The sequence below is a fragment of the Orycteropus afer genome, unplaced genomic scaffold (genome assembly GCF_000298275.1).
Source record: "Orycteropus afer afer isolate SDZICR_OR568_19922 unplaced genomic scaffold, OryAfe1.0 scaffold00011, whole genome shotgun sequence".
Taxonomy (NCBI): Eukaryota; Metazoa; Chordata; class Mammalia; order Tubulidentata; family Orycteropodidae; genus Orycteropus; species Orycteropus afer.
Genome location: NW_006921598.1, coordinates 7,770,870 through 7,792,977, shown reverse-complemented (window position 1 = coordinate 7,792,977; position 22,108 = coordinate 7,770,870). Strand labels below are relative to the sequence as shown.

At 39.3% G+C, this 22,108-nt stretch overlaps 1 protein-coding gene across 1 annotated transcript in view; it reads right to left on the bottom strand.

Moving 5' to 3' along the window:
- The window catches only part of BACH2 (BTB domain and CNC homolog 2), a 107,924-nt gene extending 90,821 nt beyond the window's left edge, over positions 1-17,103 (bottom strand). The window contains exon 1 of the mRNA XM_007950806.2: positions 16,861-17,103. Within this exon, the coding sequence (XP_007948997.1) occupies positions 16,861-17,103 (243 nt within the window). The remainder of the gene's footprint in view (positions 1-16,860) is intronic.
- Positions 17,104-22,108: the final 5,005 nt, after the last annotated feature.

Genomic DNA, 22,108 nt, shown 5'->3' with positions numbered 1-22,108 from the left:
CAGCAGTACAAGGAAATACTCCCTCACAGCCTGAGGAAGGGAAAATGACAGTTCAAACATGGAAATGTATCTCATGGTACTAGAGTGCTCCTTTTTACATGTCTAGGGCCCTGCACGATTCCATTTGTCAGCAGCCATTTTCCTGGTCTTTCAATAATTTTTCCTGTTTTTCCTACCCTTCTCTTTTAGTAACTAACAAAACAAGAACCATAGTTCAGCCATAAGGTATCAGATCTTTGTAAGTGAACCACATACATTATTCTATTCTGACTTGCATCACTCAACACAGCTTGACACACACAACTGTATGGCCACTGCTCAGATATTTGCTTTGCTCTGCTCAGTTCTGGTTGCTGACACTACCACTAGAAATGATGTCATTTATATACCACTTTGAGGAAGAATCATCTATCATTTAGTTTTGTATAATAAAAAAATCAATAGTACAACAATGAAGGCTTAGAAATAAAGAATAAGGAAAGAATAAGTAGCAATGACATTTATCACTCTCCTTTTTAAAAGCAGAAGATAAAATGAAATAGTTGTTACTCCAACAAGCTGGAGGCCTATAACTGTGACCTTCTGTATCCTTCCCTTGATTTTCTTCTAAACTTAGGCATCTTTTGTTGGCTAAATCCCAGCATTTTTTCTCTCCCCTGGGCCAACTTTTTGGCTTTCTTGGGAACAGCTGCCAGTATTTCTCTTTGCTGCCAGTCAAGAAATGTGCTCATGGTGAAGGCCTGGCTCCATCCCACCCAGGGTGCTGAATGCATTAACTTTTTCACACACAGCCTTTGCCAGGCTGCACACTGAAGTCCATCTTGGAGAAGAAAGCTCACTGCATCACTAGCTGGTGTGCAGGTGGTGCCAATGGCAGTTAGAGAGACTGTCAACATATTTGAGGAGTCTATAGGAAAGTGATGAATTTTACTATGTGCACCAAGTTAATGGGATAAAAAGCACTTCTGAGATACAAGGAAACCAGGAGTGCTTGTTCTACTTGTGAAGGCAAAAAACACCCAAACCTTTACATAGTCTGTGATTTGGTTAAGAACCCCAAACACTGAGAATATAAACATAAAAATAGCAATTAAGTAGCACCCACAGTTTTACTTTACTTTCTTTGTGCCTAAGAACAGTTTTTTTTTTTTTTTTCCTAGTGACAACTACACACCACTCCAATGGCTGGATGTGATCCATTTTATTAAAAAATTCCTGAATCAATTTCCTGGCTTACAGCTAGTTCAACCAAGATTCCAGGTGTTCTCACCATAAGAAGGGCCTCTTTCAAAAGCCGTCTGCTTTTACAACTGCATACCCACCAGAATATCATGAGCCCCTCAACAAGAGAGCTGAAATTTGAAGCAGTTTGGTGACATGCCAAGTTTTTGAATGGAATGTGAATCCATTAAGATTATTAGGTAACTTTACTGATATCCTCAAATTTGTGCCAAGTATTAAAACTGCCAAAGAAAAGACAGAACAAAAACCAACTCTTGGATTCCAACTCTTGAGTATTTTGGTGTGGAAACTCTTGAGTATTTCGCTGTATTTTCTTGTAATTCACTTAAAAAACACACCATGCTTTCACAGTTTAATTGCAATATCAGTTTTCAGGAAGCAAAGAGAAATGAGATATATAATTGATGTTTCTCTTCCGTTCGGCTTTCAGCCTAAATGGCCCTGAGCTTTTATTGGCAAAGTAGGGCAGGTAATAACAGTGAACAAGAAACCTATTCTAAGAAGTACTGGCTCAAGTGAAGTACCACTACATCATGAGTGACTCAACCATCTACTCAAGAGTGATTACTCTGCAATGATGAAGCCATGCTAATTGGACAGTGGCCTCCTGCCAGCTCATGTTGGCACGACCTACAATACCCTTGGCTGACAGCCATACGAATCTCTCTAGCATACCTTTTTTTTTGGTTTTGTTTTGTTTTTGGAGAGGAGGGGTAAATCTAGATAGGAAGTGGAAATTACTGAAAAACAAAAAACAAAAAAACCCCCAAACTCTCCCAAGTGCTACTTAACTTCTTATCATCAATTAAAATTTTAATTAAATACTCTGCTGAAGGCCTGGGTTCTATGATTAAGTAAGATAAAATAACAGTTGTTATTACTGATCAAGTAAGGAAATTCATAGCTCTGAACTTTGTCTTCAAAGCTATCATTAATTTTCTGAAATAGTTAAGAAACTCAGTAAGAGGAGGAAGAAAGAAAGATAAAGGGCATTTGTTCATATTTTTTTAAAAAAAGATTTTAAAAATGAATACATCAGTAACTGATTTTATAAAATTAAATGCAAACAACTTTACTAAGTCCTTGTTATAAATTCATGTTGGAATGTTGATTATTATGGTCATTTGATATTATATGGAGATAAATAGATACAGCGGAAGGAAGCCTTCAAACCTGCTTTGAAATCAGGTCACTAAAAAAAAGAATTTTTAGATATATCTTAGGTTTTTGTCTACTCAATTCCTACTACTATGCCAAAAGAGGAAGACATTTCTGCAGAAGTTTCTTTAAATAGGATTTACTGGCCTCAGGATTTAAAAAATGGAAGAGGTTTGGAAACAGCTTATGTATTTCAGTTTTAAAATTAGCTATTGCTGTGGCTATTTTCACACCAAATCTCTCTCCCTCTTCATCAGCACCATTCCGCAGCAGTCTGAGAAAAATCACAATAGTATTTACTCCCCCTTTCATGCTTTGCTTTATTGCACCCCTATCTGAGACCCCCATCTGAGACTGATGCCCAGATTTCAGGGCTGGAAGTCACCTCTGCATTACTATAAATAAGTTCTGCCTTTAGGCATTTCAAAATTATCAGCATGATTCCAGGACTTGAAAACTTCTTACTTGCCAGCAAGTAGTTACCTAGAATATTTTGACTTCTTATTATTTATTTGCCTTTTTTCATCTGGTGCCAAGTCTCACTAATGCAACTTGGAAAATTGCACCACAGCTTTTAATGAGGATTCTGAGGTAAGAGCTATTTCATCAGGGAAGACTGCTTCCCTTTTATGGCAATAATAATACCTACTGTTTATATAGCACCATCCTTCCAAGAAGTTTAACATATCACATTTCATTAATCTGAGCAGCAGCCCTGCAAGTCAAGTTGGTAACTAGTATTGTTACTTCCTGCATACTTGTGGAGAAACTGAAGTCATTAAATCTAAAACAATTTTCTCAAAATCCTAAAACTGAAGTGGTAAATGAGCAATGATTCACCACTTCTGCAATGTGCATATGTTCTAGGCTACCAAATTGCCCAGTGGTTCTAGAGCTTTAACTGTCATCTCCTGTAAACTCCTGCAAGACCCTGTCTGAAAAGTGAAGGGTTATTTACAAGCCAAGCTAATTAGAGAATTGGGCTTGCTCCTCTTCCCGAGTGCCATGGTTCTCTTCTACCTATTTATCTCCATACGATACCAAATGACCATAATAATCAACATTCTAACAGATTTATAACAAAGACTTAGTAAAGCTGTTTGCATTTAATTTTATAAAATCAGTTTGCCTCCCATCTCCGTGGCTTTCTTACCTCTATGCAAATATCTCTCCTGTCTTCCTGACCAGGATTTCTCTTCTCTCTCCCAGTGGGTGTAGTGCCTAAGGCATTTGACTGCTAATCAGAAGGGTGGTGATTCAAACCCACCAGCCATTCCTTGGAAGGAAGATTGGGCAATCTACTTCTGTAGTGATACTGCCTCGAAAACCCAAGGAGGGGTCGCTACATGTTGTATCCAACTCGATGGCAATGAGTTTTCCAGCAGGAACTTAGAAAGTTCAAGGATTATAAAATGTAGCATAGGACAAGAACTCTAAGACCAACCAGTCCACCTCCATCATTTTCTGGTAAGGTTGTGCCTTGCTAAGGTTGAGTTTCTCCACTTGGTCACTAGATTCCATCCTCTCTCATGCATTCAAAGACATTTCTTTAGCAATTGGCTTTCTGTTTCCTTTATTATCAAGTTTTCTCTTCCTTCTGGATTTTCTCATAAGTCAGGATAAGCTAGGTTCTGCTGCCATAACAAACAGCAAATCTTAGTGGCCTAGCACAATAGTTTATCAATAATGTCAAAGTCTGATCTGCAAAAGACAGCTCTCCTTACTGGCTCTTCCCCAACAGTGACTCATGGATCTAGGCTGTAGTTTTACTTTTTTGAGTTCTGTGATCCCCAATTAAATGGACGAGAAAGAACATGAAGAACTCAAGCCTACTCTTAACTGCCTCAGACCAGGAGTAACTAGTTACTTTATCACAGTTTATTAGCTACCTCTTAGTCACATGCCCCACCTGACTGCAAATTTGTCTTTCTGTATGCTTAGGAGAGAGGAAAATTGAGTATAGCTGAACACTGGTAGTCTTTATCAAAGAGTGCAAACATGCTGGAATTTCTCCCTATGTAAACAATCAAACCAAACAACGACAACCGCAAACATATCCTCTTTTGACATCATTTCTCCCCAGCTACTGGGCCATTTCTCTGTTCCCCTTAACTTGGAAGGCCTCAAAAATGTAGTTAGCATCCTCTAATTCCTCTCCTCCCAATCTCTAGAATAAACAGATGAATTGTGCTTTTGCTTCCCTGAAGGTATTCAGTGAAATCACAAATTGTCTCTGTAGCACTGGGTGGTCATTTTCCAGCCTTCATCTTAGCTATCAGCATCATATGCTACAGTTGATTACTCCCTCCTCCTTTGAAATATTTTCTTCACCTGGCATTCATATACTATCTTGGTTTTCCTCCTACTTCAATAGCTGCTCTTTCTCAGTCTTTCCTTCTTGGCTCCTCTTATCTCCCCAACTTTCTGTAGTATCATGTTCTGAAAAGATGCCACAAAGGTAATCTTGACTGTCTTAATGCTTTCTTAAAGCACAGAGACCGAACCCATCCCAGAGACATTAACAGCTTTCATATCCTCTAAAAACTTCCAGATTAGAAGATTTCATACTTTCCTTGTTGGCATCTGTGCTTGGCAGTACTGCTGAAAGAAGGTTCTTTATGGCACCTTGTGGCTAAGACTTAACAACATATCCTTTTTCTTCAAAATCTGTGTCAATTTTCCTTTTTGTTTAGCACTGAAGAAATGAGATTTGTATCAAAATGTTGAGAGAGAGAATCAGACACACACACAGAGAATGAACATGAACAGAACTCTGAAATATACCTAAAAAAGTATAAAATCCATAGAAAGTAGTCAAATTCACTTCTGCCCTCTAGCCAGTGCCTGGATGAACGCTTTCTCTAGAGTATAGGAGAACATAGGCAACCAATCCAAAGAAAGGTGGTTGAACTTTTGCAAAATCCTTTAGACAGCTGCTCTTCCCCTGGCATTCTATGAGGGCAGCAAGCAGCCTTGTTTAAGAAAGGAGTTGGTGTGGAAACCCATGGTGGGCTTCATGTCTTTAAAGAGCACACCCCATTCCTGTCCCCTGCACACTATCAGATTTTACCATTGTGATGCCACTTCCAGCATGGCTGGCATCCAGCCTGAAATGGTCTCTATGACAATAGCTGAGGGGATGTTTGCTGAACCAACTTGAATCCTAATGAGCAGTGGAAGAATGGTTTTGCAATACTTGGCACATGTACCGTTTTCCCTTCATCTCTTAGCACAAAATACACTTACTAATTATAAATTAAGGCCCCTGATGGTGCAAATGGTTTATGCTTAATCACTAACTTAAATTGGTGGTCAGAACCCACCCAGCAGCACCACGGAAGAAAGGCCTGGCAATCTGCTTCTGTAAGAGTGCAGCCAAGAAAATCCTATGGAGCAGGTCTCCTCTGTGTCACATGGGGTCCTCATGAGTCAGAATAGATTCAATAGCAATGAGTGATTATGAATGAAATGATGTTTCATTATTTAGTGAAAGTATTAAGCATAATGCCTTATCTCCTACTAGCTGCTGACAGATATATGTGGAAATCTTGAGTATACCTGCCGTTTCATTTTAGAGAGGGGAAAAAAAAGGCAAGGCATTTCAATTACTCCTTTCTTGCCTTATTGAACCAAACTCTGCCACTGAAATGATTCCAACTCATAATGAACCCCATTGGGTTTCCAAGGCTGTCATCTTCATGGAAACAGACTACTTCACCTTTCTTCCATGGAGTGGGTGGTAGGTTCAAACTACTGACCTTTTGGTTAGCAGCCAAAATAACCACTATACCACCTGACTCCCTGCCTTATAGAAGGAAGTCCCTATTTTTTGTCCCTCCCACTTCCAGTTTAGAGGCTACACTATGAGTGGCTCTAAATTGCTGGTAATTACGTTGTCCATCAGTAGCCAGGATTTGGGATAGAAGTTTATGACTGGAAAGTATTGGAGGGAAGGGCTGGATCTTGCCTCAACTGTTCAAGTAAGGGAGTGAGAGTGGTGGTAGTTTGCTTTTGGAAGTAAAAAAAAAAAAGGAGAAACCCTCAGACTTGCGCATGCTGGGCTCCTGAGCGGTGCTGTGGTTGGCTGGCTGGGGAGTGTAGAGATGGACCAAAGAGTTAATCAAATGCTTTTTCTTACATCATATGAAGCAATGGCAGTTAGTTCCAGGAAGCTACTTTCCAAGGTAGTGTTTGGGTTGTTTGCTTATTTATCACCTAATTCAAATTCTATGAAGACATTCACCGAGTGCAGTGGTACAATTATCACAGAGCCTGCAAAGACATCTCAGTGTGACACAGCAAAAGGAGGAAAACAATGCCTAATGCATGGGGGCTGCATGCATATGCTCTTAGCAGAGCAGGGAGGGGTCTTCAGAGGAGGCCTCAGAAACAACGACAGATTCACAAAGGAAAACGCCTCTGTGGCTGATTTGCAGGCCTCATCTGCTGGAGTATTGACACTACGAATTCCTGTTTCATAGGGAAAAAAAAGTAAAGAGTTATATCTAAAGGTTTTAGATACATGAGCAATCAGAATGCTTTCATGGTTTGGAGGCGGTAGATGATGTAGGGGCAATAATCATTTACACGGCTAGGAAGAAAGAAAACCCACACAGAGCAAACTCTCTCAATTTGTGAACAAAGAGGTGGATATTTTTGTGTGATATCTGTACAGTGCGCCTCTTCCTTTAAAGAGTACCCAATTCTAAGAGAATATGCAATTATCAGGAATTTGATATAAAAAAGAAACTTTCAGGTTATGTCATATACATTTATAACCCCATTACCTTTAAATTTTACTGCCCTGGTACTGTATTATGATAAATATACAAAGACTAAGAATTTTACTGGTTTTTCTTTGCTATTTCAACAATCTTTTTATTATTATTTTCAGTTTTGCAATGTTCCCTTTCCTCTCCTCCCACCCCTTTTAACCAACAAAATTTCCTTTCATATATAAAATTTTCCTTGACTTTTTACAATAATGAACTAATAAAATATTTGTCCTTCTGTGATTGACTTATTTCACTCAGCATAATTAATGTCCTCCAAGTTCATCCATGTTATGTGCTGTTTTACAGATTCTACATTATTCTTTAGTGTTGTATAGCAGAATTATACTGGTTTTTACAGGTAAGAACTAGGGCTCAGACAGGTTAAGTGACCAGATTAGGATCCCAGAGCCAAATGGGTGCAGACCTGGGCTTAGGGTACATGGTCTAAGGAATCTCAGATGGTGCCAACATTCACCAGAGATACAAACTTACATAAAGGATAACTTTAATTTGTAAGCATATTTTAATACTGAAGTTTTGGCAAAGTAGTAAAAAAAGCATTATAAATGAAATGGCTCTCAAATAGTTACAGTTAACTGTAAGCCCTGCTCCCTACCTAAGATCATTCTGGATAAACAGAAGTTTTCCAAATATTTCCAGAGAATTTTAGAGTTGGAGTAAATAAGAAATACATTCTTATTACCCATCTAGAGAAGAAGAAAGGGTCTTATATTTGATGAATGTCTACCATCGGATAGGAAACATGCTGAGAACTTTTATTTATCAACTCACAACTAATCCGTACCACAAGTGGGCCGGTTAAGTATCCCCTTATTAGCGGAGATGAGGAAAATCTGGCTCAGAGGTTACTCAGTCACACCACAGCTGCCATTCCTCAGTCTTCCCACATTACTGGGTACATAACTCTTTCTGCCTTACCTCTGCCCCCAATTACATGATCTTTAACAGATGTGTCATTTTGCCTCTAATAGTATCTGTGTATCTAGTTCTGTGTTAGCTGTGTAAGGATTGGTAATGGAGCACTGTATGGAAAGTACATATAAGGGATAGTAATGTGAAAATGCTTGATGCCTATGCAGTTCTCACTTTATCAGCTGGCCATTCCCCTGCTGTGCAGTCATAATGGCAGATGTTGCTTAATGAGGGATTGGAACCTGGTGGTCCCTGGGCCTGCTTGTTTGCCTGTTTGTTTCTTATGTTGAATGTGGGTACATACTGGTGGAGCAGGTACTCCCCTCACAACTCCCAACTGTGTTATACAACTTACATTTTTACCCATTTATTTATTTTCATTTTTTATTGTGATTTGGGTGAAAGTTTATAGTGCAAACTGGTTTTCCATTCTATAGTTCATACACATTTTGTTTTGTGACACTGATTGCAATCCCTACAATGTAACAGCACTCTTGCCACTTGCTCCCTGTGTTTGTTTACCTTTTCCAATTGTCCTTCTTTCCTATCCCTGCCTTCTAAGCTTTATCCCTGAGCAAATGCTGCCCTTTTGATCTTTTATAGTTGACTGTTCTAAGGAAAGTGTACCTGCCTGGTGTTATTGTTCATCTTACAGGACAGTCTATTTTTTGGCTAAAAGCTGAGCCATGGGGGTGAGTTTAGTTCCAGGCTTGAAAGGTGTCTAAGGGCTATAGACTCAGGGATTCCACCAGTCTCTATCAGACCAGTAAGCCCAGTCTTTTTTGTGATTTTGAGTTTTGTTCCAGATTTTTCTCTCACTCTATCCAAGACCTCCTATTGTAATTCCTTTCAGAGCAGCTGGCAGTGGAAGCTAGGTACCATCTAGTTCTTCTGGTCTCAGGCTTCTGGATGCTGGAGGTTGGAGTGGTCCATTTGTCCTTTGGACTAATTGTTTCCAAATGTCTTTGATTTTCTTCACTATTCTTTGCTCCAGACAAAGTAGTTACACCTTAGATAGCCACTCAAAAGCTTTTAAGTCCCTAATTGCTACTCACCAAAGTAGGGTGTAGAACATTACCTTTGTAGGCAATGTTATGCCAGTTGATCTTGATGTTTCCAGAGAGTATGGTTCTGGGCCCTCAGGCCCAGTGACTCATTCTTTCAAGGTATTTGGTTATAGCTAAGAAGTGTTCAAAATTTTATCTCATATGCTCTATTTTAATCATGGATATATTTGCCACACATGTAAATACAAACAAAGAAGTATCCTCTGTCAAATCGATATATGTTCATGGGTGTAGTCCAGTTCACCTTCTCACACTTGTTCAGCTTGCATGTCTATGTATCCACATGTAGATTATTGTTATTACTGTTATTGCAGGAGTATGTATGTAATAGTATGGACCTTTGTTGCCTTTAACTCTTGTGCCCTTTCCAGTGTCCTCCTTTGCTTTGGTCATTGTGTGCTGACCTTCTCCTTATTGTTTATCGCCATTCCCTTCACCCAAGTTAATACACGGCTACCCTCTAGTTAGTGATTTAGCTTCCGTTTCCCTCCCACCTCTGGTAACTTTCAAAGAGTGTTACTTTCTGCACGTAAACCATTTTCTTCTTGACTTTTTACAGTAGTGGTCTCAATAATTTTGTCCTTTTGTGATTAACTAATTTCATTCAGCGTAAAGTCTTCTGGGTTTATCCATGTTATAGGATGTTTTGTAGACTCCTTATTCTTGAATGTTGCATAGTATTCCATTGTGTACATGTACCATAGTTTATCTATTCATCCATTGATGGGGGTACTTAGTTTGCTACTGTGAATAATGCTGTGATGAACATGGGTGCGCATGTATCTGTTCTTGCCCTGGCTCTCACTTCTTTAGGATATACATCTAGTAACACAATTGCTGGATCATATGGCATTTCTAACCTGGAGAAGGATATCATGCTAGGTAAAGTTGAGGGTCAGCAAAAAAGAGGAAGGCCCTTATGAGATGGACTGACACAGTGGCTGCTACGATGGGCTCAGGTACAGCAAGGATTGTAAGGCTGGCACAGGACTGGGCAGTGTTTCATTCTGTTGTACATAGGGTCGCTATGAATCAGAGCTGACTCAATGGCACCTAACAACAGCAACAACAATAAGGTATTTTTATTTCCAATTCTTTAAGGAAGTACCATACTGTCTTCCACAGTGGTTGTACTATTTTACAGTCTTACCGGTATGAGGGTTTTAATTTCTCCACACCCTCATCAGTATTTGTTGTTTTCTGTTTTTCTGAACTTCGCTATTAATGCTGGGGTGAGATGATAACTCATTGTTATTTTAATTCGCATCTCTCTAATGTCTAATGATGATGAGCATTTCCTCCTGTGTTTGTTGGCTACCTGAATGTCCTCTTTGATGAAGTAAGTGTCTGTTCATGTCTTCTGCCCATTTTTAAATTGGATAGTTTGTCTTTTTGTTGTTGAGGTGTTGAAGTTTTCTATAAATTTTGGAGATTAGTCCCATGTCTGATATGCTCTTGCCAATTTTTCCTCCTTGTCTGTAGGTTTTCTTTTCACTCTTCATAAAATGTTTATGTGCATAAATGTTTAATCTTGAGGAGGCCCCGGTCATTTAGTTTGTCTTCTGCTCTCTGTGCATTTTTAGTGATGTTTGATAGACTATTTATGCCATGCATTAGGGCCCCTAATTTTTTTTAAGATTTTTTATTGTGATTTGGGTGAAGGTTTACAGAGCAAATTCATTTTCCATACAGCAGTTCATACACATTTTGTCTCACAACATTGACTGCAAATCCCCACAATGTAATAGCTCTCTTCCCACTTCCTCCCCATAATTACATCTTCCCTGTATTCATCCTTTCTTCCCATGCATTCCCACCCCCCAAGCTGTCTCCCTGTGCAAATGCTGCCCTTCTGTTCTCCCATGGTTCATCACTCCAAGGAGTGTATCTACCCCATATGCCTGTCTACTATTTTAAGGGCCCCTAATTTTGCCCCTATTTTTTCTTTCGTGATCTTTACATTTTTAGGTCTTACATTTTCATCTTTGATCCACTTTGAGTTAGTTATTGCATATGCTGAGTGTTTTGGCTACTTCATGCTGCTCTAGGAAAAAATACCACCAGTGGGTGGCTTTAACAAACAAAGATTTATTCTCTTATTGTTTAGGAGGCTAGAAGTTGGAGTTCAAAGTGCCAGCTCTAGGGTCTGGGTGAAAGTCCATCGACTTTGGGGTTCAGATCTGCCTCATGCTCCCAGTCCACAGGAGCTAGAGGTGTCTTTTAACTCAGGCAGCTGCTGGCTGCTGAGGCTAACAAGCCCAAGGTTGACATATAAAAATGTCACAGTCCTAGAAATCTCAAACCACATGGCAGGCCACTGATTCAAGTGCATTAACAGTCCCCAGATCAGTAGACAACATGGCAGGCTGCTGAATGACGCCTCAGCTACATGCAGGATTCAAGCATGCCAAAAGCTGCAGAGACCTTTCTCAAAACTTCTCCTAATGTACTAGAAACAGACCACATTACTAAGGAAGCTACTCAGCTGCTCCAGTAGATCCACTATGGAGTTGATTACCAATCTCACCATGGGGAATAACTACATCCAGCTACCCAGGCACTCAAAACCAGGCCCAGCCACATTGACACATAACCTTATGAGAGATACGGGTCCTGTTACATTTTTCTGCAAATGAGCATCCAGTTTTTCCAGGACTATTTGTTAAAATGATTATCTCTTTTCCATTTAATGGAATTCAGTCCTTTGTCAAAGATCAGCTGTCCATGGACGGATGGGTTTACTTCTGGGTTCTCAATTCTGCTCCATTGGTCTGTATTTGTCACTGTGCCAACACCAGGCTGTTTTGACTACCATGGCTGTATAGTAGGTTTTGAAGTTGAGAAGTGTGAGGGTTCCTACTTGGTTTTGTACAGTAGTGCCTTGTTTTCCTGGAGTCTCCTTCCTTTCCACACAGAGTTGATGATTAGTTTTTCTATTTCTTTAAAGAATGTTGATGAAATCTGGATCAGGACTGCATTATATCTACAGATCGCTTTGGAGAGTATTGACATTTTTACAATATTAAGTCTCCCTATCCATGAACATGGTGTAATCTCTTTTATGTAGGTTTCTTACAGTAATGTTTTGTAGTTTTCTTTGTATAGATCAAAAGATCTATATTTCTGGTTAGATTTATTCCTAATACTGTATCTTTGGTCTTGATTTCCTTTTCAGAATTCTCTTTGTTAGTGTAGAGGAGTCCGATGGATTTTTGTATGTTGATTCTGTACCCTGTCACTTTGCTGAGTGCTTCTATTGGTGCCAGCAGCTTTTTTGTTGAGTGTCTGGGATTTTTTTTTTGTGTGTGTGTGTGTATAAGGTCCTATCATTTGCAAACAGAGATAGTTTTACTTCTTCTTGTCAATTTGGATGTCTTTTATTTTCCTTTCTTGCCTTATTGCTCTGAGTAGGACTTCCAATACAATATGGAATAAAAGTGGTGATAAAGGGCATTCTTACTTGCTGTGTGTGCTGCGTTGATGGTTTCTTTGTTCTATGTATTTTTCTATGCTGAGTTCATTTTGTTTACAGATTTTCTTATCATTTCCTTCATTTCTGTTGTTTTAGTGTTTACTAAATCTTTATGATTTTCTTCTTTATTTTGATAAGAAGGTTTATTAATTTGTTTTGAGGTTACCTGTAACTTGAGAGTATCTTCCCGAGCTTAAAACAGTTTGTTCTACCTTGATATTGTGACTTCCTCTCCTTTGGAAGCTTACAACTACATCATTTATTCACTCTCTTAGCTGTACAGTTGTCATCATTTAAAAATTGACATCTCTGGTTCCCTATTTTCAGACTTGTAGGTTTATTTTTGATACTTCTATATCTGGGTTGATTTCTGGGTGATGTTGTCATGTGTCTTAATCTTAGGTGGTTGTCTGCCATTGTTGGATTTCTGTCTGAAGTACTCCCTTTAGCATTCTTGTAAGGTTGGTCTGGTTTTTACAAATTCCTTTAATTTCTGTTTTTCTGGAAATGTCCTAATGTTGCCATCATATTTGAGGGACAATTTTGCTGGATATATAATCCTTGTTGTTGTTGTTATGTGCCGTCGAGTCGGCCCCGACTCATAGCGACCCCTCCTTGGGTTTCCGAGGCAGTATCACTACGGAAGTAGGACTGCCCAACCTTCCTTCCGGGGAGTGGCTGGTGGGTTTGAACCGCCAGCCATCTGGTTAGCAGGCAAGTGTCTTAGCCACTATGCTACCAGAGCTCCCATATAATCCTTAGTTGGTAATTTTTTTCCTTCAGGGTTTTATATATGTCATCCTATTGCCTTCTTGCCTGCATGGCTTCTGCTGAGAAATCAGTGCTTAGTCTTATTGGTTCTCCTTTGTAGGTGATTTCATTTTTTCTGAGCTGCTTTTAGGATTCTTTGTCTTTCTGGGAAGTTTGATTATGATATGTCTTGGTTATTTTCTTTTGGGGTATGTCCTTCTTGGGGTTAATTGAGCTTTTTTATTGCATATATTCTCATCTTTCACGATATTAGGGAAGTTTTTTTCCAACAAATCTTTAAGAGTTTTCTTGGATGTTTCTTTTGCCTCTTCCTGTTCTGGAAGTCTGATCACATGTTAGTTATTCTTCTTGATGGTGTCCTACATAATACTCAGGCTTTCTTCATTTTTCCCGCTCCCCAGATTTTTCCTCTAACAGATTAGTATTAAGAAATTTATCTTCAATTCTGCTAACTCTGTCTCCCACAGATTCAATTTTACTCCTTTGTCTTTCCAAAGTATTACCTATTTCTGAAATTTTGTTATTAATCTTCTGGATTCCTATTTGTTGATTCTGTATGGTTTCTAATTTTTAATTTATTTAGTCAATTTGTTTTGTGTATTGTTTTCCTGGGTTCTCCAGATTTTTGTCTGTGTTTTCCATGGTGCTGGTCTTTGTTTCCAATGATCTCTTTCTTAATTTGTTGAAGAGTCCTAATGACAATTATTTAGAATTCCTTATTACGTAGTTGCAGTGCCATTTCTTCTTCCTTATTTTGGTCACTTGCTTGAGCCATCTTGTCCTGCTTTGTTTGCATATGTGTGTGTGTGTGTGTGTGTGTGTGATTTTTCTGTTGTCTCAGAGACTTTGTGGTGTTACTGTATTCATTTGTTGATTGTACATTGGTTTGCTTCACCCCGATTTTTTGTTTTGTTTTAGTATCTCCAGGCAACAAGGTGGGTATGCTATTCTGGTTGCTAGTTTGGCAGCACTGGGGTGCTCACCACCTGTCTCTGGGTGAACGTGGTAGTGGATGGTAGGTAAGTGTGGGTGTAAGTTTCTAACTGGTCATATAAAGTAGCTCATGGAAGACTGGGGAGAATGTTGACTGCCAACTGTCATTGATCTAGTGGTGCTGGAGTGGATGGTGGCCTTTGCCCAGTGGTTCCAGCAGGAGGTGTGGTAGATATGCCTAGCTAAAGTCACTGGTTCCTGACTAATGGGGGGCAAGAAAGAAAGGGAGGAGAGGAAGAGAAAAAAAAAAAAAGAACAAACAAACAAAGGGGGATGCGGGAAGAATTAAGAAGAGAAGAAGGTGGGGGCGGGGGAGAGGGGAAAAAACCCAGCATGGCAGTGGCACAAGGATTAGCTGCCAAACATGGCTGTAGCAGACACATGGTGCTTGCTCCATGGGAGTGCACACCACTGACTGTGAAGTGGTAGGGGCATGTGCTGCTGACTATGGATGCAGTGGGGGTGGGGTGCCTACTTTGCAGGATTAAAAAAAGAGGGGGTAAGGGGATGAAAAAAAGGAAAAAGGAGCAAGAGGAAGAGGTAGGAACTAAGAAGAAAGAAAAATAGAAAAATAAAAAAGAAAAGAAAAAGTGGTACAACACTGGTTGTTGTTGTTGTTATGTAACGTCGAGTTGGACCCAACTCATAGTGACCCCTCCTTGGGTTTCTGAGGCAGTATCGCTATGGAAGTAGATTGCCCCATCTTCCTTCCGAGGAGTGGCTGGTGGGTTTGAACCGCCAGCCTTCTGGTTAGCAGTCAAATGCCTTAGGCACTATGCTACCAGAGCTCCACAACACTGGTAGTGGGGTAGATGTGACTGGCTGCAAACTGGGTGGGGGTTGGGGTGCTGCATTTCTGGTCATTGGAAGTTTGTACAGTGTAAGGGGGGAGATCACATCTCTCTGGTTGTTGATCACTGATGTGGGTACCAGTGTAGTCTTAAACCAAAAAAACCCACTGCCATTAAGTCATATCTGACTCATAGTGAACCCTCCTTTGGCTTCTGAGGCGGTATCACTACAGATGCAGATTGTTCAACCTTCTTTCCAAGGAGTGGCTGGTGGGTTTGAACTGCCAACCCTCTGGTTAGCAGGCAAATGTCTTAGGCAGTACATTACCAGAGTGTAGTCTTAGGTGAGCGGAAATGGTTATCTGGTTCCTGCCCCAATTGGAATGCCGCTTACAATAATTCTAAAGGTTTGAGCACTATGCTGAGTGTGAGCTGGCTGTTCCATATGCCTTTTAATTTCCTGTTTTCATTTAGTTTCTTCCTATAATTTGTATTTGATTTACTTCTTCATGTTTTCCTTTGAAGCTCTACATTCTAGGATTGTCATCCATATCTGTCTGGGTAGTATATCTGCCTACCTTGTCATCTTTGATCAACCTCTTAATTTTACTCATTTATATCATTTTACTCAATTATATTATTTGCCAGGCCTCTGGAGGCACTGTGTTTGTGAGCCCTGGGAATTTAGTGCTAGTTATAATCATTAGCACTTCATGTCAGGGTGAGGGTGTCTTTGGATTCTTCTAGATTGCAGTGAAGAGCTGTCCAGTGGTATAGTGCACAACTCTGGGGGACTATGGATGAGTTGTGACCTTAAGGGTTTTGCTATACATAGTCTGCACAAATGTTAATGGTGGTCCTAGAGTCACAAGGAGTTACTCTGACATCAACACAGCTCTAAGACTACTACTAATTCCATGAAAATGAAGAGAAGTCATGGAAAAAGAGGAAATGCACATGCAGTTCCAACAGTGACAGTTCAATGATTTGCCATTGTGAAGCCCAATCTTTGACTTTCTATAGTTCAAACCATCTCACTGAATGTCATCTCTGGACAGTACATCAGGCTACCTTAAAGTACAGAAATGATTAGACTCACTGAAGTAATTAAGAAACCCAAGTAGGGTATTTTCAACAATGGTGAGAAAAACAAGTTTACACTTCCTTCTTAGAATGTTACTATATTAACTGTGAAAATTACTGGTTGCTTTTATTTTTCCCCCAAGCAAGGAAGGTGCTGTGAATTCTTTCATTCTTTCACTCTCAAGGGAAATCTAGCAATCCTTAAACCATATGAAAGTGCAAAATCATAGCAACAGTCACAGTAATTCAGATCCCACATCTAGGTCTGTATCAAACTTTGGTTGAACTACTCAAAAACTGAAGAGTAATTGAACTAGAAACTACAAGGGACTATGAGCCACAGGTGAGGTTCAGTTCCCTTAAAGTAAGGTGCTGTGTTCAGATCCCTGTTTCTGACACTTTAAGTGCATCAAATAGAAACTGGTTTACCACAAACATAATGTGTGGGTGACTTGGACACAAACCCTTGAGTGGAAACATGTCATAGGGTCTACCTTCTAGCTCCCACTCAGCCAATTTTCTGTAAGCCAATAAACCTTCATTGACAACTATACAAACAAACCAAGTAACTGTACCTCCTCAGGCAAGCTGACCACCAAGTCATGTTTTGTTTGTCCGACCAGTGCTTGCCAGAAGTATTCACTGCATGCGGCCAGCACAGCCCGGTGGGCCCGGAACTCCTTCCTCTCCACGATCAAAGTCACGTCACAGAGAATATCCTTTTTCCGCTGGTCATTGAGGCCCAGGAGGATGTTGGTGCAGTGGACTGTGGACTCATACACATACATGGGGGAGTCAGGCTGCTCATCCACAGACATGCCGTTTACACCCTGAAAGAAAGAAAGGCCACGTCACAACAGCCATCAGAATCAGAGGGAGAGGAGACAGATGACATCACAGTTCCTGTGTCCCATGGCCATGAAGCAGTAGAAAGAAGCAGAACTGCCAATCAGCACATTCATGTTAGGGGGTCAGAAAACTTATCTGGAAAGTCTCTAGGGTTGATTTTTAGCTTTCCCACTTGGCTTCATCAGTTTACCCCATGGTACCAATGTCAGATTTTTAAATGAACACCTAAAAATATCTAAACATATGTTGTTTGTTGCTGTTGTTATGTGCCGTCGAGTCAGACCCAACTCATAGCGACCCCTCCTTAGGTTTCTGAGGCATTATCACTACAGAAGTAGATTGCCCCATCTTCCTTCCGAGGAGTGGCTGGTAGGTTTGAACCGACAGGCTTCTGGTTAGCAGTCAAGTGCCTTAGGCACTACGCTACCAGAGCTCCCAATTTAAACATATAGGTACCTTAAAACTTTGTAATTTTATACAAAAGTCTGCAATCCTTTCAGAAATAATAGAAGACAGACACAGAGTAATCCCTTACCTCACAGACAACCAGACACTATGGGAGAGAGATCCAATAGATCTACCATCTCAGGACCATAGTGCCGGGGGGCACCAGACTCAATTGGTACAAGAAAATACATAAAAGCCTTGTTCTACATCCTACAATGGTGAGTAACGACTGGGCTCTTAAAAGTTTTCAAGTGGCCATCTAAGATGCAGCTAACAGTCTCCTAGCATCAGAAGCAAAGAAGAGTGCAAAAAAACAAAACAAAACAAAAAAAACCACCAAGGGCATTTGGAAGCAATCAGCCCTAGAACACAATGGCCCTCAAGACCAGAAGAACTAGATGGTGCCCGGCTACCAATGCCAACCACTCAGGAAAGGATCAAATCTGGAGATCCTGGATAGAGTGGGAGGAAAAACGTGGAACAAAATCCAAAAACTCAATAATGACCAGAATTATTGGTCAGATGAAATCTGGTGAGATCCCCAATACTATGACCCTGGAACACATTCTGTGCCTGGAATAAAACACACCCCCAGGGGCTGGATCTCAGCCCAATAGTTAACAAGATGTACATGCAGACCACTCAACCCAGGATGACACACCCACATACTCTATGGTAATACATCCCTTAGAGTAATCGACCACAGGGCACCAGAGGATCAACACTCAAATTGAGGAAATGCAGGACAAACAGGAGTGCATAAATATAAGGGCACAGGGAGAGGATTACAGAGTAGGGGGGGGGGGAGGAGAATGGGTTAGGGTTGGACATGGTAAATGGGGAGTGAAACTAAATGTATACATAATGTTGAATGTAAAACAAGCTCTTAAAATCTTTGTAATTTTGATTTTTATATAAGATTGAAAAAGAACTTCTACTATTTATAAATAGTCCCAATTCAAGTACTAACTGAGATTGGTGGTGTAAAGAGAAAACAAATCATTTTTAAATGTTTGCAATGCTGTATTGGTGGAGTACACATAAAGTTCCTAACATGAAAGTTGGCTAAGATGCCAAGCAGAGTAATTATCAAACTGTAATACACAATTTAATTAAAAAAACTACATGTGTACTAGAGAATACACAGAGCCAGCTACTGCAACTACTCTCTCTTGCCACTTTAGACAAAGCACAACCAACATAACGTGATTGTTGTTTGGCTTCTAAAAAGGTATGGAATCTTATTGTCATTCTCCCTACAGATTTTCTCTTTAAGGAAACATTTTTTTTTTTTTTTTAATATATAATATTAAAACCAAATCCAACTCACTGCTGTTGAGTCAATTCCAACTCATAGTGATCCTCACTGGGGTTTCTTACGTGGAGCCCCTGGGTAGTACAAATGGTTAAGTAAGCACTTGACTACCAATCAAACCACCACTCGTCTGGCAGTTTGTTGTATGGTGGTGGCTTGCATGTTGCTGTGATGCTGGAATCTATCCCACCAATATTTTAAATACCCACAGGGTCACCCAGGGTGGAGAGGTTTCAGCATAGCTTCTAGACTAAGATAGACCAGGAAGAAGGAAGAGGCGGTCCACTTCTGAAAAAACTTAGTCACTGAAAACCTTATGAATAGCAGTGGAACACTTGTCTGATATCATGCTGGAAGATGAGCCCCTCAGGTTGGAAGGCACTCAAAACATGACTGGGGAAATGTTGCCTATTCAAAGGAGAAGTGACTTTAATGATGTGGATGCAGCAAAGCTTTCAGGAAGTTGATTGAACAGTGTTTCGTTCTGTTATACACAGGGTTGCTATGAGTCAAAACAGACCTGCCGGTATCTAACAACAACAACCACTACCACCGTCAACTGAAAAGTTGAAGGTTCAAACCCACCCACAGTTGCCTAGAAAGAAAGGGCTGGAGATCTGCCTCTGAAAGGTCACAAACTTGAAAACCAAGTGTAGCGCAGTTCTCTTCTGCAATGCAGAAGGGAGTTAGAATCATTTGAAAATCATAATTCAACGTGTTATCCAATTATTTTCTGCTGCATTGCGAGCACAACTACAAAGTTTCTTTACACCTCTTAGTAGTCTCTCCATTCCATCTCTCTGTTTCCTACTCCTTGAAACCACTGCTCCACTTTCTTAGCTTGCATGTTCTGGAGTTTTATATAAGTGGAACCATATGGCAAGTATTCTGCTCTGTCTTCTTTTACTTAACAAAATTATTTTGCAATTCATCCATGTTATTGAATATTTTAAAAACTTGTTCCTTTCTTGCTAAAGTTATTCTATTGCTTGGATACACCACAAATTGTTTATCCACCCATCTATGGATGGACATTTGGGTTGTTTCCAGTTTGGGGCTATTATAAATAAAGTTACTATAAACATTAGTGTGTGCCTTTTATGGACATTTGCTTTCCTTTTTCTTGGGAAAACATTTAGGGTTAGAATGGATGAACTGTATGGTATATGTAAGGTTAACTTGTTAAGAAACTATCACTGTTTCCTAAAGTGGTTTTACCATTTTACATTTTAACAGTAGTGCATGAGTGTTCCAACTCTTTTACATCCTTGCCAATACTTGGTAAGGCCACTTCCCTAATGGCTGAAGTTGGGTAATCTACTTCCGTAGTGATATTGCCTCAGAAACCCAAGGACGGGTCACTATGAGTCGGGTCCGACTTGATGGCAAACAACAACAACGACAACAATGACTGAAGATGTTGAACATCTTTCATGTGCTTATTTGCTATCTGTGTATCTTCTTTGGTGAGTATCTGTTCAAGTTTTTTGTCCATTTTTTAAATGAGTTATTTACTTATTACTGAACTTTGAGAGTTCTGAATAAAAGTTCTTTATCAGATATGTAATCTGCAAGTATTTCCAAGTCTATAGCATACCTTGTCTTTCCATTCTCTTAACAATATCTTTCAAATAGCAGAAAGTCTTCACTTTGATGGCGCTCTGGTGGCATAGTGCCTAAGGCATTTGACTGCTAAACAGAAGGCTGGCAGTTCAAACCCACCAGCCACTCCTGCTGGGCAATCTACTTTCGTAGTGATATAGTCTCAGAAACCCAAGGAGGGGTTGCTATGAGTTGGATCTGACTCAATGGCAGTGAGTTTGGTGTTTGTTTTTTTCTTCTTTTGAAGTTCAATTTACTGCTATATTCTTTTATTCTTTTAGTGTTATAGCTAAAGAATCTTTGCCTAGACCAAGGCCACAAAGATTTTCTCCTGTGTTTTCTGTTAGAAATTTTATTTATTGGGCTCTTAATTTAGGTCCATTTTTCTTTTTGAATATACTTTTTTGTATATGTTACAAGGTATGGATTAAAGTGTTTTTTTTTTGCATATGAATATCCAATTTTTTAAGCACCATTTGTTGGAAAGACTATCTTTTCTCAACTGAACTGATTTTGCACCTTTGTTGAAAGTCAATTGTCTAGACATTTATGGGCCTATTTCTGGACTCTGTTCCACTGATATTTAATCTTTATGCTAACATCACACTGTCTGGATTACTATATAAAACTATACCAAATGAAATCAGGTAGTATTAGTAGTCTAATTTTGCTGTTTTTCAGTTATTTTGAATCTTTGCATTTCCATGTACATTTTAGAACCAGTCTGTCAATTTCTACAAAAAAAAATCTGCTAGGGTTTTCACTGGGATTGTATTGAATTTATTAATCAATTTGAGAAGAACTGCTATCTTAACAATATTGAGTCTTCTAATCCATGAATATAGTATATCTCTCCATGTATTTAGGTCATTTTTAATTTTTTTCAGCAATGTTTTCTAGTATGTATATAGATCTTATACATTTTTTGTCAGATTTATGCCTAAGCATTCATATTTTTTGATGACATTGCAAATGGTACTGTTTTATATTTTCAATTCCATTTTCTTTTGATAGTATACAGAAATACAAGGGATTTTTTTTTTTGTGTGTATTGATCTTGTATCCTACAACCTTGTCTAACTCACTTATTAATTATTGTAGTCTAATATATATATTCCATAGAATTTTCTACATAGAAGTTCATGATGTCTGGGAATAAAGACAATTTATTTCTTCCTTTTCAATCTCGATGACTTTTAATCTCTTTCTCTTGCCTTATTTCATTGGCTAGAACCTCCAGGACAATGTTAAATAGAAGTGGCAAGAACACACATCACTGTATTATTTCTCACCTTATGGGAAAGCATTCAGCCTCTTATCATTACATATGACAGTAGCAATAGGTCATTCATAGATGCCCTTACTGAGTCGAGAAGTTTCCTTCTATTCATAGTTGGCTGAGTTTTTTTTTTTTTTTTTCCAGGAATGAATGTTGGATTTTGTTAAATGTTTTTTATTGCATCTACTAAGATGACCACAGGTGTTTTTATTTTTTAATTTAGTTGTTAATATGGTGAATAACATGGACTGATTTTTTTTTTTTTTTTAATTGTGATTTGGGTGAAGATTTACAGAGCAAATTCACTTTCCATACAGCAGTTCACATATAC